The sequence below is a fragment of the Raphanus sativus genome, chromosome 8 (genome assembly GCF_000801105.2).
Source record: "Raphanus sativus cultivar WK10039 chromosome 8, ASM80110v3, whole genome shotgun sequence".
Taxonomy (NCBI): Eukaryota; Viridiplantae; Streptophyta; class Magnoliopsida; order Brassicales; family Brassicaceae; genus Raphanus; species Raphanus sativus.
This window is the reverse complement of record NC_079518.1, coordinates 11,538,918-11,555,020: the sequence shown is the minus strand read 5'-3', so window position 1 is coordinate 11,555,020 and position 16,103 is coordinate 11,538,918. Positions and strand designations below refer to the sequence as shown.

Below are 16,103 nucleotides of genomic sequence, written 5' to 3'. Positions count from 1 at the left end.
AAAGCGGAGATGATGATGAGCACCACAAAGACGATGGTTAGGATGAAACCTGTATCCATTTTCTTCTTTTTCTTAGTTCACCAAACTTTTAATATTTTTTTTTGAGTTTTCTTCTCTTTTTCTTTTAGTCTACCAATCAATTTTACATATATATTTATACATGTATTGTTGATACATACATTTTTGTGGGTAAGTCACAAAGTTTTGGAAAGTCTGTATTTCTTATTAAAAACTAGTAAAAATTGGAAATATTTTGTCAGAAAACAAAGTAAATGGAAAGTTTTTTCTATATTGATTCTTAGGTCCAAGATCTTATATTTATACAAAGGTTTCTATCCTAAAACGTAGATACACATAATATACAATCATATCCAATCATAACTAATGTAGATCTGTACATATCTCAATATCCACACCCAAGTTGGAGAATGTATGTTTTGAACTCCCAATTTGATAAGAAATACGTGCATTCGTCAAAATATCAATAAGTTGCATCTTTATCGAAACATGTTCTGTTGTAAAAAAATTCCTCATGATCTCTCTCTTATGAAATGATAATTAATTCTACATGCTTATTCCTTTCATAGAAAATGGGATTAGCTGCTGTATGAATTGCTGAAATGTTATCATAATGAACCAGTATTAGTTACTGTTGAGAGACTATGAACAACGGAGTTTATGTTTGTTCTTCACGTTACACTAGTCTCTTGAACACATAAAGAGTCCTATGTTGGGGCAACAATTCTTTACGTTGGAAAATAAGTAAAGAAGCAATGACAAGAATTGAGACTGACAATTCTCAAAGTTGGAGAAATTTTCTTGAATTATAGTAATGTTCTTGAATTGGCAGTGAAATGATAGACCACATAAACCCAAAAGAATGATTTTGGAATCATTAGAAACAAGGAGTGGCCGGTCACTAATTTCGACTTTCTTGATGATTCTAATGAATAGTAATATACCATGTCATTTAAGTTTTCACAAAACTGTCACGGTCTACAAAAACCTTCTTTCACTTCATTTACTAGTGTGAAGGGTCAAAGACGCAGGAGCAGACACAAAGTATTAAACATTTTATAACTTAAACTTCGTATTATCAAACATACAAACGATCATTAGTTTCCTATTACCACACTATGTAGTATGTACACCAAACCAATATGAGGAATAATCTTCCTATTTCATTCAATTTACAAACCAAAAAGGTTTTTATTATTTTTTTTTCATTAGAGTTTCTCCGGATTAGGAGTAGACATTCCCTCACCATGAGTCCCATAGTAACCTTTAGCAACTTCATTACTAAGACTATGTGACCACGGAATAGAGCTAACCGGTGGGAAACAACAACTGCACTCATCCTTGCACTGCGGCTCAGGAAGAGATTGAGTCCTGTGACCATCAGGTGAAGAAGCTTCCCAAAGAGGACCCCAACATTCGACTCTGTTGAACTCATCGACATTAGAATGGAAATAAACCCAAACAGGAGCTTCTTGTAACTCTGGATAGTTGTTCAACAAGTTCTCATCTCCATGAACTATAGCCTTCAACACCTAATACATACATCAAAACAATCATAGTTAATAAAAATTGTCTTTCATGAAACCAATAACAGAAGTTATTTTGGAGACTTACAACTGGTAACTCCTTGCAAAAGATGTAATATCGAAACTTTGCGAATAAATCTAAAAGGAAATGTCCACCGCTAATATGACAGTGAACATGGAGCGACAGTTTCCCTTTCACTTTCTTCCATTCTGCTACTACTTCATCTCTGTATATCCGATTAGCCCATCCTTGCAACTGTATAGAACATTCATAACACCTTAAATTTCTAAAACCATGAACGCATAAACTAAACTGTTCTTTAATAGCACTCATGTTTCAAGACCGTTAAATACGAATCTTTCTATTGAAAAAAGTGCCATATATTGGTGAAAGGTAACTTTACAAACATGCAGATACAGAGATAGGCCTCTACTGTAAATATGTGAAGAGTAGAGAAAGGTAACTTTTTTTTGGTTACCTGAGAGTTGTTAATGGAGTGAGAGATAGCTAAAGTTAATTTAGCAGTAATGTCACTGTGAGTGAGTGTGTAAGTTCTTGGGAGCGTTGGTGGATGCTTCTTCTCATCAACACCCAAAAACAATACTTTCAGCTTGGCTGATTCGAAGATCGCCGGTCCAAACAATCTTGCCATCTGCAACAAAACTCAATCCTTGAATCTAGACACACATAAAGCTACAACCTTTAATTTCTCTCAATACAAACAAGAGGCTTGGATATTGAAATCCATAGCTGAGCATAGCACACAAAGCTATCAAAATGATGTTAAAGAAACACAAGTGCTTACTTACGGGAACAATGGATAGGTTCCTCCTCTTGGATCTTCTATTGGAGACAAAGAGGGAATTGCTACTGTTACTCCGTTTGTCTGAATAGCCTGGTTTGAGCCTTGTCGGTAACAGCAGACTCGGCGACAAACTGCACATCGCTGCTCTCCTTTAACCGAACTCAAGCTTCAATACAGAGCTTGTGATGAAACCCAAATCAAAGCTTGTGACTTTAAGCAAACCCAACTCGAGATTTACTCGTCCTGGAATTTAGGGTTCTGATGATGATGCGTGTATAGGGGTTGGTTGGTTCTTGTGTGTAGATGGGGTTGCTTCACGTTTCACACTTCCTTGTTAAGATCTTCAGACAGCTCTTGGACTTTTTTTTTCTGAGCATCAGATAATGCCACGTGTCTTTTATATTCTTTGCATGAGTTTCACATGTGTCATCATGGTGGGGCTAACAAGTGGCTCTAACTAAAAGACAGATTCCGAACCTTGATTATGAACTTTCGCGAGCCGAACCCAATCTGTTCAGTTTGTTTCCGGTTCAATATAGAGTTTATTCGGTTTAGAAATCTATCTTATTAAAACAGAAACATTTTGTTGGACCTAACATTTATTTTGTAAGTTTTTAAATTAAATGCATTTTTATACTTTATAGTTAAACCTACATTAAATCACTAATGCTCATTTCTTTATACTACTATCCATGTTTCCAAACAATATACTTATTTCTTTATACTACTATCAATGTTTCCAAATAATATATTTTTATACTACTATCAATGTTTCCAAATAATACAATAATTAATCTTAGTTATTTTATATATATCATTTTTTCTTTAAAATTTTGTAGAAACGTTATAATTTCATAAATTGCAAAATAATGAACTTTAAAATTTGGATTATAAGATTACAAATTATGAAACTATTACAATTTAAATCCAATTAGATTACATATCGGTCATCCATCAGTTCAATCGGTTAGTCTCGGGTTTTAGTGATTTTTTTTAATATGTATATTTTAAAAACCTAAATTGAATTATCAGATCTCCGGATTAACCGGTATAATCACAATCGGGTTGAATTTAAAAACACTGATTTAAATGCAAAAATATTTTAAATACACACTCTTTAAAAATTACCAAAATATTTGTTAAATTATTAGTGAAATTTTTCATCGTAAAATATTCCGCGCTTCCAAAGCGCGGGTCAAAATCTAGTTAGACGTTAAAATCTCTACCTTATTGTTTTTTCTTTATTTCCTTATATTCAAAATTGATTGGGTAGAAATGTAGACTAATCATCTACAAAGCAGAGCTTAGAGACTATAAGAAGTTTTTTCGAGCAATTATTTCAAATATATAAGTGAAGTTTTTCTATTGGTTTCTTTACAATGAGCAAGTCTTACCGTTTAACATTTCTATCTTTTGTTTCATTATAATGTTTTTGTTAATTATCTTACAGTTGACCATAACTCAGATTGTAACAGCCTAGACCTATTAGATCTTTAATGTTACCATTTTGTTGAAAAAATGAAACCATAGTCAACAAAAAGTAACTGAAACTTCAATTCACACTTATGCGTTTATAATAAACCGGTTTGAAACAATCTTTCAATGTGGCTCAAGTTTAATGACATGACCTGGTGAAACCGAGAAGCCTCACCCGAATCACTATGAGCAACAAATGTGTGTGTTGATGGAATCGGAAGAGTAACAGAGTTACTGTTGAGACCTGTGTTTAAAATGGCACATGGCGTTCCATGGCGATGAGGTGTGTGCCTTTCTCCATGGGCCAATTACAATATATTAATTGTAATTATGTTTAAGAAAGTTAACGTTAACTACAATATATTAGTAAGTGTCAATTACGTAAGCGTCAATCACGTTTGTTCTTTCAATACACTCTCTTGAACACATACGAGTCCTCTGTTGGGACAACAGATCTCTACGTTGGGGAATAAGTAAACAGGCAATAACAAGAATTGAGACGACAATTCTCTACGTTGGAGAATCTTCTTAAATTATAAATACATGAAACGGGACAAAAACAGAGTATTAAAAATGTTCTTGAATTGACAGTGAAATGTTATAAAAAGCATCATTCAAACTTGCACTCAGAGAATTCAGATCCATCTTCAACGAGGCTCTAGTTCAGTAATGGCCGTGTCACCAATAGAATAACTAACAGATTTCACTGTAGATCGACTTGATTCGAATCCGTCAGATACCTGCTCAAATTGGGGTCTGCTACGCGGGAAAAAACTCGGTAGAGTAGGCACTGGTAGAGTGATTGTGTTGCTATTGAGCATCAAGATGATAGTTGATAGGATTGGACGGTCTTCTGGATTGTCTTGAACACATAAGAGCGCAATATGGATGCATTTAATGACTTCATTACTCTGATTATTTTTTCCAATGGCTGGATCCAACAGCTCTATTGGTGACCCGTTTTTCCAAAGCCTCCAAGCCTAAACAAAAATGAATATAACAACAATCATTTGTCATATGTTTTAAAATATGCTAAGTTGTTGAGGTCTTTATGCTCACATTGTTGACCAAGTTTCCAGCAGTACTAGTTTCATCCATCTGGTAGACATTACTGTTTTTCTTTCCACTTATAATCTCGAGAACTAAGACTCCAAAGCTGTAAACGTCAGATTTCATGGAGAATTGGCCTTGCAATGCATACTCAGGAGACATGTAACCACTGAAAAAACATTCATGTACAGTTAATATCCAATAGAAAGCTGTATGTTTTCAGCAGTTATGAGCATAACTTACTAGGTTCCAGCAATTCTGTTGGTATTTCCTTGAGTTTGATCGATTCCAAAGATGGTAGATAGTCCAAAATCTGAAATTTTTGGGTTCATATCAGCATCTAAGAGAATGTTACTTGCTTTGAGGTCACGATGTATGATTGTGAGCCGTGAATCTTGATGAAGATAAAGAATTCCTCTAGCAATCCCTCCAATGATATTGTATCGCTGAGTCCAGTCTAGCTGACCTTGCTTCTCAGGGTCTGCACATTTTCATGTAAGATCAATCCCTCAATTTAAAAGCTGAAGAAGAAACCTTCTAAAATAAGAAAAAAAATATAGAAGGAAACCGAACTAAATAGGAAATAGTCAAGGCTTTTGTTGGGGACAAATTCATAGATGAGAATCTTTTCTTCTCCTTCCAAACAGAATCCAAGAAGCCTAACAAGATTCCTGTGTTGAAGTTTTGACACAAGAACAGCCTCATTCCTAAACTCTCTTGTCCCTTGTCCTGACATTTTCGACAGTCGCTTCACAGCCACTTCAGTTCCATTTGAAAGTGTACCCTACATACCATTCAATGAAACAAAACATGGACTGTTATTTTTCATAACATACAGAAACATGAAAAACAAAGACCTCCTCACCTTGTAAACCTCACCAAATCCACCTTCACCGAGCTTATTACTCCTGGAAAAATTGTTTGTTGCTACTTCAATTGTCTTAAAGTCGTATTGAGATGAATGTGTGATTGAAATATCACTATCAGCTGCAAAGAAAGGGTGTATTAGTTATGCTTCATGTTTCCAACAACAAGAGCTAAACACACAAGATACTAACTTTCCATCTGAGTTCTTTGGTATAATTTTCTCCTCCAGCATAGGACATAACCAAGAACAAGTAGTATCAAGACGCCAAGCATAGTTGCAATGGTAATTGCCACGACAATTCCAGCTGAGGGCCTTTTGCTAACTTCTCATAACATCGAAAACAGTGTCATATATTTAAGTTCTCTTACAATCATTTTCTCCTCGTAACTATCATATATATATATACTCCTTTTGTGTCATTATAAGTGAGTTGTAAGATTTTTTCACAAGGATTAAGAAAACACAAAATTTTATGGGGTTTATCTTGTTTGTATAAAAATAGCATTAAACAATACTATCTCAATCAATTAAAAAAAGATACACTATTTTGTAATTGGCTAGAGATTTCAAATGACAATTAATTGTATCTAGATTAATGTGAACTTCACTTATTCTGAAACAAAATAAAAATCATAAAACCCAACTTATGTTGATACAGAGGGAGTATATTTTAAAACTATCATATAGCATCATAAATACAGAATGAGGTCTTAACATGTGGTGGTATATGATTATGATAGTTTCGACGGGGAAATAGATCGTTAACCCCCTTTTCAATACAACTTACCTTTGTTTATCTTGCTGGCCTGATCACCTGCAGGTTGTGGCACAGCGAGTGGAGGAGGAGAAGCCACCGTAAAAATATCAAAATAATCCGTAAACGAATACTTTTCCATCCGGAAATAGCAGCTTGGACGCACAATACGAGTTCCTTGCTTCGTATTGCAGCATGGCCGGGAGTACTCATATGTGCTATGTTGCAGGCAAGTCTTACAATCATCAGAGGAAAGATCCGGCGTGCATTGCATCATTGCAAAGATATCCTGGAAGGATTCAAGGCTGCCATATTAGCTGTGTAATAGTTATCACTAGAGGATGGTGTGGTTTTTGCTGTGGATGCTGCATTAACCATATGAACAACTAAGTCTCCCATTATTTTCCTGAACTCTGCTAGATCTGAGTCTACATTTGCACCGTTGGTGACACTATCTTTCGGACTTAGATCTGCAGATCCAAAGAAAGAAGTGTTGGAGTAGCGCACATAGCAGTGCGTGGGCCATGAGTACGCTTCTGTTTGGTTTGGACATTTCTGTATCAAAGCATCAGAGGTGATTCTGATACAGTCAAAACATTCAACTGGATTTAATCCTGGGATGCACATTCCTGTTGCGTAGACACGGTTTGGTTCTTGTCCGATGGAACCGTTGAAGAAAAGGCCTTCTCGAGCCGTGACGTTGGAAGGAAGAGAAGATAGGATGAGACGGCGGTTTGCGTCGTAGGTACCGTTGGGCGTGAAACCTCCATTGTTCGGACATGTTTGTGCTGAAACAGAAGCAATATGGAAGCTTACGAGAACAAAACAGAAGACAGAAAACAAACTATTCTGCTTCATTTTTTCTTTGTAAGATGATATTAAACCTCTTTAACTGTTCGTTTCTTAAATAGCAAACCGAAGTTTCCCTCCCAAATTTTCTTACGTTGTATTCGTTAACATGTCAAAAGTCAAAGTCTAATAGTAATGTTGAAGTTATCAAATGTGGACCCAGAAACTTGCCACAAAGGATACTCCATGGAAGAAAAAACATGGAAAGTCTTTGTGATGATGACTTTGGTTTCCTCCCTTGTAGTGTGACACAATTTCAGCCCAGTAATAAAAGAAAATAATCTTCAGATCCTCTCATAATTCATTAAAAACCAACTCTAAAATACTAAATCCCCCACTATTGATATCATACGACCTGTAGATTTGTAGTGCAACTTTTGCCACTCAAACGACTTGCTTGTTCACGTCATTGCTATTCTCAGTGGTCCAATTAGAGATGGACATATACCGGATATCCCAAGTTTTTAGAGTATTTGTAATCCGATCTATTTTGTTCGAATAATCAATTATCCGGTCCAATTCCGTTCGTAATTATAAGGTGTTCTATTTTAACCGGATATCTAAGTTAATCCTTACAAATAAATAAGAAAATAAGAAAATAATATAAAACAATAATAATTTATTACAAAATAAAAGCAATTTCTTAAAAAATAATTACCTAACTAAATAAAAATAATGTAAACTTACACAATATGATATTTATATAATATATATAATTCTTTAAAATATGCATATAACATATCAGATCATATATTCGTTCATAAAAATATCAATATTTACAATTTATTTATTTTCACAGATATCTTAATATCTTTTTGATTCATAAAATTACAGATATTCAATTTTTTTGGTTCGGATGAAAACAAATAATGAACAAATTAAAATTTATAATTTGTTCACCCCTAAGTCCAGGTTGATTTTGGTGCTTTTCTCATCTCGGCGACTTATTTTCAGTCTTTTACAAGATTTTAATATTTTAACTCCCCAACTAAATTGCTGGTGCACCATTGAAGGCTTCTAAGCACAACTAAATTGCTGGTACAGCATTGAAGGCTTTTAATTATGTTGTCAGTTTTGAAAGCCTTTGAGCAATATGACAAAATTAACTTTATGTTGACCGCAACTCTTTGCAAGTTCAATTTGGATTGACCGTCTGTTATCTTACATTCTAACATTTTGTGTTAAAAAATCATTTTGCATTGATTTCGGGTTTTCTGAAGCATATTTCAATCCCAATTTAGATATTTATATATATAAATGTAATTTAGAAAATAGTATCGAACTTTGATATGTATATAGTGTAGATTATAAGGCATATTGCATAACTGTTAAGTGTTAATTTTAAAAATTTCAGTTAGTAAAATTTTATATAATTTTTTTTTATTTTAGATTTTTAATGAAATCTCTCAACTATTTTGTTTGGATAAAAACTTTTAAATTATAGATTTACAAGTACAATCGGTTTATTTTACCAGTACTGTAGATAGGTTGGAATTTTAATCAAAACCCACAGATCTCATTCCTTTTAATCCACTGCAGAGTTGGTGCGAGACGAGTGATCTAAAAAATTGAGTTACGAATGCCAATGTAGATTTGACTTTATTTTAGACTGGACAAGAACGGATCGACCAAAATTGAATTGCGGTACCCGCTAATCTGCATTTTCTTAAAATAACATATTTTCCTAAAAGTATATAAAATATTACAAATACTAGGTAATAATCCCTACCATCCATGGAGTGAGATATTTCATAAATATTTTAATCATGTTTTTAAATATATATATATATATATATATATATATATATATATTAAATAATAAATAACAAAACGTACGTAAAATCTATCTATATTATTATTCGCGAAGTGATTTTTCGTAACATAACTCTCACTTTAAAAATTGGAGTGATTAATATCGATTACCCTTAATGAATTTGTATATATATAATTAAAAACGAATTTATATCAATCATTTTTAAATGAGATAATTCTTATATATTGTATTGTTATCTTAAAATAATTATCTATGTTATAAAAGTTAAAAAATAAGATATAGACCGATAAAACTTTTAGAACAATCAAAATCACTTATTGAAATATTTCTTAAAAAAATTGGCAGAAAATTCAAAATTATTTATATTATTATTTATAAAATAATTTGTTCGTTCTCACGTTTAAATTTAGAGCTTTGAAAGTCTTTATTATTTTAATAAATAATTAGATTATATTTGTTATTATATAATTACCCATAAATTAAAAGTAAATTCATTAGTTTGGTATTCATCATTATCTAAAAGATTCTATATTATATTATCTAAAATATATTACATCATATATTTTAAAAATAAATTCAATTTATGTTTATATGAATAATTTAAGTTTATTTACGTAAAAAGATATTTTACTAAAATAAAGTATTGAGTATAAAAATTTATATTTAGTTAATTATTAAATATTTCAAAAAATGAGGATAATTTTATTCTAAGGTTTTTGAATTAATAGTATATATGTTTATAACTTTTTAAACTATTAAGTCCGCAAGTGCGGGCAAAATACCTAGTTTTAATGATTTGATCAAACTGAAATGGTAAATATATTTATTTTTGATTTTCAAGTTTAATACATATTTCTTAAATTGAAAACACATTATTTATATATTTTAATATGGTATATAGTTTAATTTAAATGATATTAAAATAGATATATATTTTATATAAATATTCATAATCAGATATTAAAATGACACATGGCAACACTCAAATGTTTTAGTGCTTTTTTATAATATATAAGAGATTTTTTATTATTTTAATTTTAAATATATAATTTATATTTTTTGAAAATAATCAATTTATAATTTAAATGTATTAAGTTATTTTATATTTTATAATAATTAATTTATAATTAAAATATTTTTATTTATTATTTATATTTATATTTCACGTTAAATTTTAGTTTATAAGTTTTTGTTGAAAAGAACTTTATAATCTTTTGCCTTTACCAAGTTGGGAGTTTTTAACACTAAAAATTCAATAAACCAGAAACAAAAAAAAACCATAAAAGCTGTCTGTTTAAAGTTTTGAAAAATAAAACACAGGAGGAAAAATTAGGTATTCATCTGTCGGTTTATCCACTGCTGATGTTTGTCGCGCGCGCTACTGGTTCGTCGCTAATCTTTCTCGCGATTAACAAGGCCTCGGTCAAGTGATCAAGTGCATCTCTCTGGTTTAGCACCAAACTAATGAACTATAGATAACCAAAACTGGTTTATTTGTCAAAACCAAAAGACAGACACATTGGTGGTGGTCCTTCTCCATGTCTTTTCTTCAATGGAGTATCATTTGTGTCAAGTTTTTGGGTTCACATTTCAAACTTCAACATTACCATTGACTGTTTGACTTGACGATTTCAATGTTAGACACATTCGGTGGGAAACTTCGGTTTGCTGTTTAAGAAACAAACATAGGCGTGACTACTACTAAAAAACAAAGGTTTGTGCTTTTGCAATAATATCAAAGAAAGAAAAATGAAGCAGCTGAGTTTCTTTTCAATCCTCTGTTTTGTCCTCATAAGCTTCGATGGTGTTGCTTCTTTTACAGAAGAAACATGTCCCACAAGCAACGGGATGGTTTTCACGCCCAGCGGCACCTACGACGCAAACCGCCGTCTCATCCTCTCTTACCTTCCTTCCAACTTCACGGCTCAAAAGGGCCTCTTCTACAACGTCTCCATCGGACAAGAACCGAACCGTATCTACGCAACGGGAATGTGCATCCCAGGATCAGATCCAGTTGACTGCTCCAACTGCATTAGAACCACCTCTGATGCTTTGATACAGAACTGTCCAAACCAAACCGAAGCGTATTCATGGCCAAGCTTTCCCACGCTTTGCCATGTTCGCTACTCCAACACTTCTTTCTTAGGATCGTTAGATCTAAAGCCAAAGGATAGCATCACCAACAGTGAAAATGTAACATCGGATCTAATCTAACAGAGTTCAAGAAGATATGGGAAGACTTAGCTGTTCGTATGGTTGAGGCCGCGTCCACGTCAAGAAGCACACCATCCTCTAGTGATAACCATTACACGGCTAATATTATCGCAGCCTTGACACTTTTCAAAGATATCTATGTATTGATGCAATGCACGCCGGATCTTTCCTCTGATGATTGTAAGACTTGCATCCGACTGAGCGCATCTGAGTATTCCGAGCCATGCTGTAGTACGAAGCGAGGAACTCGTATTGTGCGGCCAAGCTGCTATTTCCGAGTCAGAAAGTTACTGTTGATACTGTAAACAGCTGAGTTCATGTTTGTTCTTCACATTACACTCTCTTGAACACATAAGAGTCCTATGTTGGGGCAAAATGATTCAATGTTGTAGAATAAGTAAAGAAGCAATGACAAGAATTGGGACATCAATTATCTACGTCGAAGAATCTTCTTGAGTTATAAATACGTGAAACAGAACAAAAACAGAGTATTAGAAAACAGAACCCACATGAATATTCAAATCTTACAAAAGTCACAATCAAAAATAAGAAAACGATGTTAGAAACATCGCTCAAACTTGCACACAGAGAATCACTTCCAACTTCAACGAGGCTCTAATTCAGTAATGGTCGTGTCACTAATAGAATTGCTAACAGATTTTGCTGTAGATCGACTTGATTCGAATCCCTCAGATGCCTGCTCAAACTCGGGCCTGTTACGCAGGAAAAAACTCGGTAGTTGAGGCACTGGTGGAGTGATTATGTTGCTAGTGAGCATCAAGATGATAGTAGACAACATTGGACGGTCTTCTGGATTGTCTTGAACACATAAGAGCGCAATATGGATGCATCTAATGACTTCGTTACTCTGATCATTCATTCCAATGGCTGGATCCATCAGCTCTAGTGGTGACCCGTTTCTCCAAAGCCTCCAAGCCTAACACAAAATGAACATATCAAGAACTCTTTGTCATAATGTTAAACTGTTGAAAGTTTTTGAGGTCTCTATGTTCACATTGTTGACCAAGTTTCCAGCAGTGCTAGTTTCATCCATCTGGTAGACGTTACTGTTTTTCTTTCCACTTATAATCTCGAGAACTAAGACTCCAAAGCTGTAAACGTCAGATTTCATGGAGAATTGGCCTTGCATTGCATACTCAGGAGACATGTAAGCGCTGAAAAACAATCAAGTATCATTAATATTCAATATAAAAGCTATATGTTTTCAGAAGTTATGAGCATATCTTACTAGGTTCCAGCAATTCTGTTCGTATTTCCTTGAGTTTGATCAGTTCCAAAGATCGTACACAGTCCAAAATCTGAAATTTTTGGGTTCATATCAGCATCCAAGAGAATGTTACTTGCTTTGAGGTCACGATGTATGATTGTGAGCTGTGAATCTTGATGAAGATAAAGAATTCCTCTAGCAATCCCTCCAATGATCTTGTAACGTTGAGTCCAGTCTAGCTGACCCTGCTTCTCAGGGTCTGTACATTTTCATGTACCATCAATCAATCAGTTTAAAAGCTGAAGAAAAAACCTTCAAAAATAAGAAAAAAAAATATAGAAGGTAACCATACCAAATAAGAAATAGTCAAGACTTTTGTTTGGGACAAACTCATAGATGAGAATCTTTTCTTCTCCTTCCAAACAGAATCCAAGAAGCCTAACAAGATTCCTATGTTGAAGTTTTAACACAAGAACAGCCTCGTTCCTGAACTCTCTTGTCCCTTGTCCTGACATTTTTGACAGTCGCTTCACAGCCACTTCAGTTCCACTTGAAAGTGTACCCTACATACCATTCAAGGAAATAAATATGGCCTTCATATAGTAACTTAGAAAAAATATGGAAAAGAAAGACCTCCGTACTTTGTAAACCTCGCCGAATCCACCTTCACCAAGCTTATTACTCCTGGAGAAATTGTTTGTAGCTGCTTCAATTGTCTTAAAGTCGTATTGTGATGAATGTCTAGTTGAAATATCAATATCAGCTGCAAAGCAAGAGTGTATTAGTTATGCTTCATGTTTCCAGCAACAAGAGCTAAACACACAAGATACTAACTTTCAGTCTGAGTTCTTTGGTGTGAGTTTCTCCTCAAGCGTAGGACATAACCAAGAACAAGCAGTACCAAGACGCCAACAACAGTTGCAACGGTAATCGCCACGATAACTCTAACCGAGAGTCCTTTGCTATCTTCTCATAACATAGAAAACAATGTCATAATGATATATTTCAATTCTTCTTACAATTATTTTTATCCCTCGTAGCTATCATATAACATCATAACTAGGTCTTAACATATGATATCAATATGATTATGATAGTTCTGAAGGGGAAATAGATTGTTAACCCCCTTTTAAATTAGAAAAAATACCATTGTTGATCTTGCTGGCCTGATCATCTACATGAGGAGAAGCCGCCGTAAAATTAACAAAAGAAGCCGTAGAGAAGTTATACATCTCTATCCGGAAATAGCAGCTTGCCCGCCGGAAACGGATCCCTTGCCTCGTATTACAGCATTGCCGGTCGCTGTAGAAATTTAAGCTGTATCGCACGCAAGTCCTACAATCACGAGAGGAAAGATCCGGCGTACATTGCAACAATGCATAGATATTCTGGTAAGGATTCAAGGCTGCGATATTAGCTGTGTAATGGTTATCACTAGAGGAGGGTGTGCTTTTGGATGTGGATACTGCATCGACCATACGAACAGCTAAGTCTACCCATATCTTCTTGAACTCTTCTCGATCTGAGGTTACGTTTGCACCGTTGATGTTATAACGAGCACCTGGACTTGGATCAAAAGATCCTAAGAAAGAAGTGTTGGAGTAGCGCACATAGCAAAGCGTTGGATCAAATGGCCATGAATACGCTTCTGTTTGGTTTGGACATCCCTGTAACAAACCATTAGAGGCGGTCTTGATACACTCAGAACAGTCAGCTGGAACTGATCCTGGCATGCACATCCCTGCTACGTAGATACGGTTCGGTTCTTGTCCGATGGAGCCGTTGTAGAAGAGACCCTTTTGAACGGTGACGTTGGAAGGAAGATAAGAGAGGATGAGACGGCGGTTTGCGTCGTAGGTACCGTTGGGCGTGAAACCTCCATTGTTGACACATGTTGTTTCTGCTGAAACCGAAGCAACATGGAAGCTTATGAGAACAAAATAGAGGAGTGAACACAAACTCATCAGATTCATTTTTCTTTGTAAGATGATATTGCAAAAGAAAACCCTTTTGTCTTTTTTACTCACGCCTCTGTACTGTTCGTTTTCTTAAATAGCAAACCGAAGTTTCCCTCGCAAAAAGTTCTAACGCTGTATTTGTTAACTTGTCAAAAGTCAAAGTCAATGTAATGTTGAAGTTTCAAATGGGGACCCAGAAACTTGACACAAATGATACTCCATGAGAGAAAAGACATCGTCTTTGGTTTGACAAAGAAACCAGTTTGGTTATATCTAATTTGGAGTAAACCTCTTGTTAATATTTATTAGTAACAATCAGTGTTCTAAGTTTCAAAAAAAAAATCAGTGTTCTAAAATGCGATATATGGTTTATTTTATGTATTTATTAAAGTTATTATTATATATTTTATTAAAGTTATTATTAATATTAACTATTATTTATGTTATGTAATTATATGATTATAATTGTTAGTTTAGTTTTTCGCAAAATAATTTTAAATTGACAAATCTATCATCATTATATTTCAGTATTTGTAATTTTAAACTAATTATGTATGTTAAACTATATTATTGTACATAAATTATATTTAAAATTATTTTATGTTCAGTTTTTTAAGAATAATGTATATATATTAATTTTATATTTATATTTTATGTGAAAATATATCTGTCTAGGTCAAGAGTTTATACGGCTTGACTATAGAGGTTTATCACAATACAATTTTTGCTAAATCAAGTTTTAGTAAATATAGTTTAGTTATAGGAATTGATTGATAATGAACAACCGAGTTCGTGTTTTGTTTTCTCATTAGTTGCATTTCATCATTCATATCGGCTATTGATACATTCTTTGTGATCACTGAATCCATCCAGCTATATATCTTTTCGATAATGTTATAATTATAAAGCGTACTCCAATTATACCTCAAAGAAGAAATGAAGAATCATCTGGTTTCGCAACCTACAATATGAATGATCAAGTGTTGAATCCTCTCTTCGTCTTGTTAGCGTCTTCTTATACCTTGAAGACAAATCGAACTGTTATTTTTTTATCGAACTGTTTATGATGTTATGCAGATATTCATAATAGTATTAGGAGTTCAACCTGAATTCTTTTGGAAATGGTTACACTTGAAGGATACTCATCTGTTAACTTGTTGAATTTAGAGAATTTACTGCCTTAAATATATCCCTTTGAACTGCTGTATCATGCAAAGTCTTTGTGATGATTGATGGCTTGGTTTCTCGTAGAAAAAAAAAAACCCCCAAGAAACTAAAACACTAAACAAGCCCACTAAACAAGCCCACTATTGATTTTTCCCGCTAAAACAACTACTTGCTTGGGCACGTCATCGCTATTCTTTTTTTTTTTGGTAATCACGTCATTGCTATTCTCTTTGGTCCAGCTCAGCTCCGGTGTTTTTTTTTTTTTTTTTTTTTTTTTTTTTTTTTTTTTTTAGCTCCGGTGCTTTTCTCTACACTATTTTTCTATTTCAACCTTTTTTCTTTGAGTAATTTTTCAATCTTTTTATGAGTTTTAATGCTAATGTCGACCGACACAACCGTGCGGATGTTTCTTTTC

The 16,103-nt window shown here is 33.8% G+C and overlaps 2 protein-coding genes and 1 pseudogene across 2 annotated transcripts; all 3 read right to left on the bottom strand.

Moving 5' to 3' along the window:
- Nucleotides 1-1,052: 1,052 nt before the first annotated feature.
- Nucleotides 1,053-2,701, bottom strand: LOC108820492 (magnesium dechelatase SGR1, chloroplastic). The gene is made up of 4 exons (XM_018593437.2): nt 2,355-2,701; nt 2,024-2,197; nt 1,633-1,800; nt 1,053-1,550 (listed from the first exon to the last, which is right to left on the bottom strand). The coding sequence occupies exons 1-4, from the start codon at nt 2,487-2,489 to the stop codon at nt 1,227-1,229; spliced, it is 801 nt and encodes a 266-aa protein (XP_018448939.1). The 5' UTR covers nt 2,490-2,701; the 3' UTR covers nt 1,053-1,226.
- A 1,645-nt stretch (nt 2,702-4,346) lies between these two features.
- On the bottom strand, nt 4,347-7,419 carry LOC108820505 (cysteine-rich receptor-like protein kinase 11; annotated as a pseudogene).
- Nucleotides 7,420-11,744: 4,325 nt separating this feature from the next.
- LOC108820476 (cysteine-rich receptor-like protein kinase 11) lies at nt 11,745-14,568 on the bottom strand. The gene is made up of 7 exons (XM_018593418.2): nt 13,711-14,568; nt 13,398-13,529; nt 13,205-13,326; nt 12,916-13,126; nt 12,585-12,822; nt 12,351-12,510; nt 11,745-12,272 (listed from the first exon to the last, which is right to left on the bottom strand). Exons 1-7 carry the CDS (start codon nt 14,534-14,536, stop codon nt 11,940-11,942), a joined length of 2,022 nt encoding a protein of 673 aa, XP_018448920.1. The 5' UTR covers nt 14,537-14,568; the 3' UTR covers nt 11,745-11,939.
- Nucleotides 14,569-16,103: the final 1,535 nt, after the last annotated feature.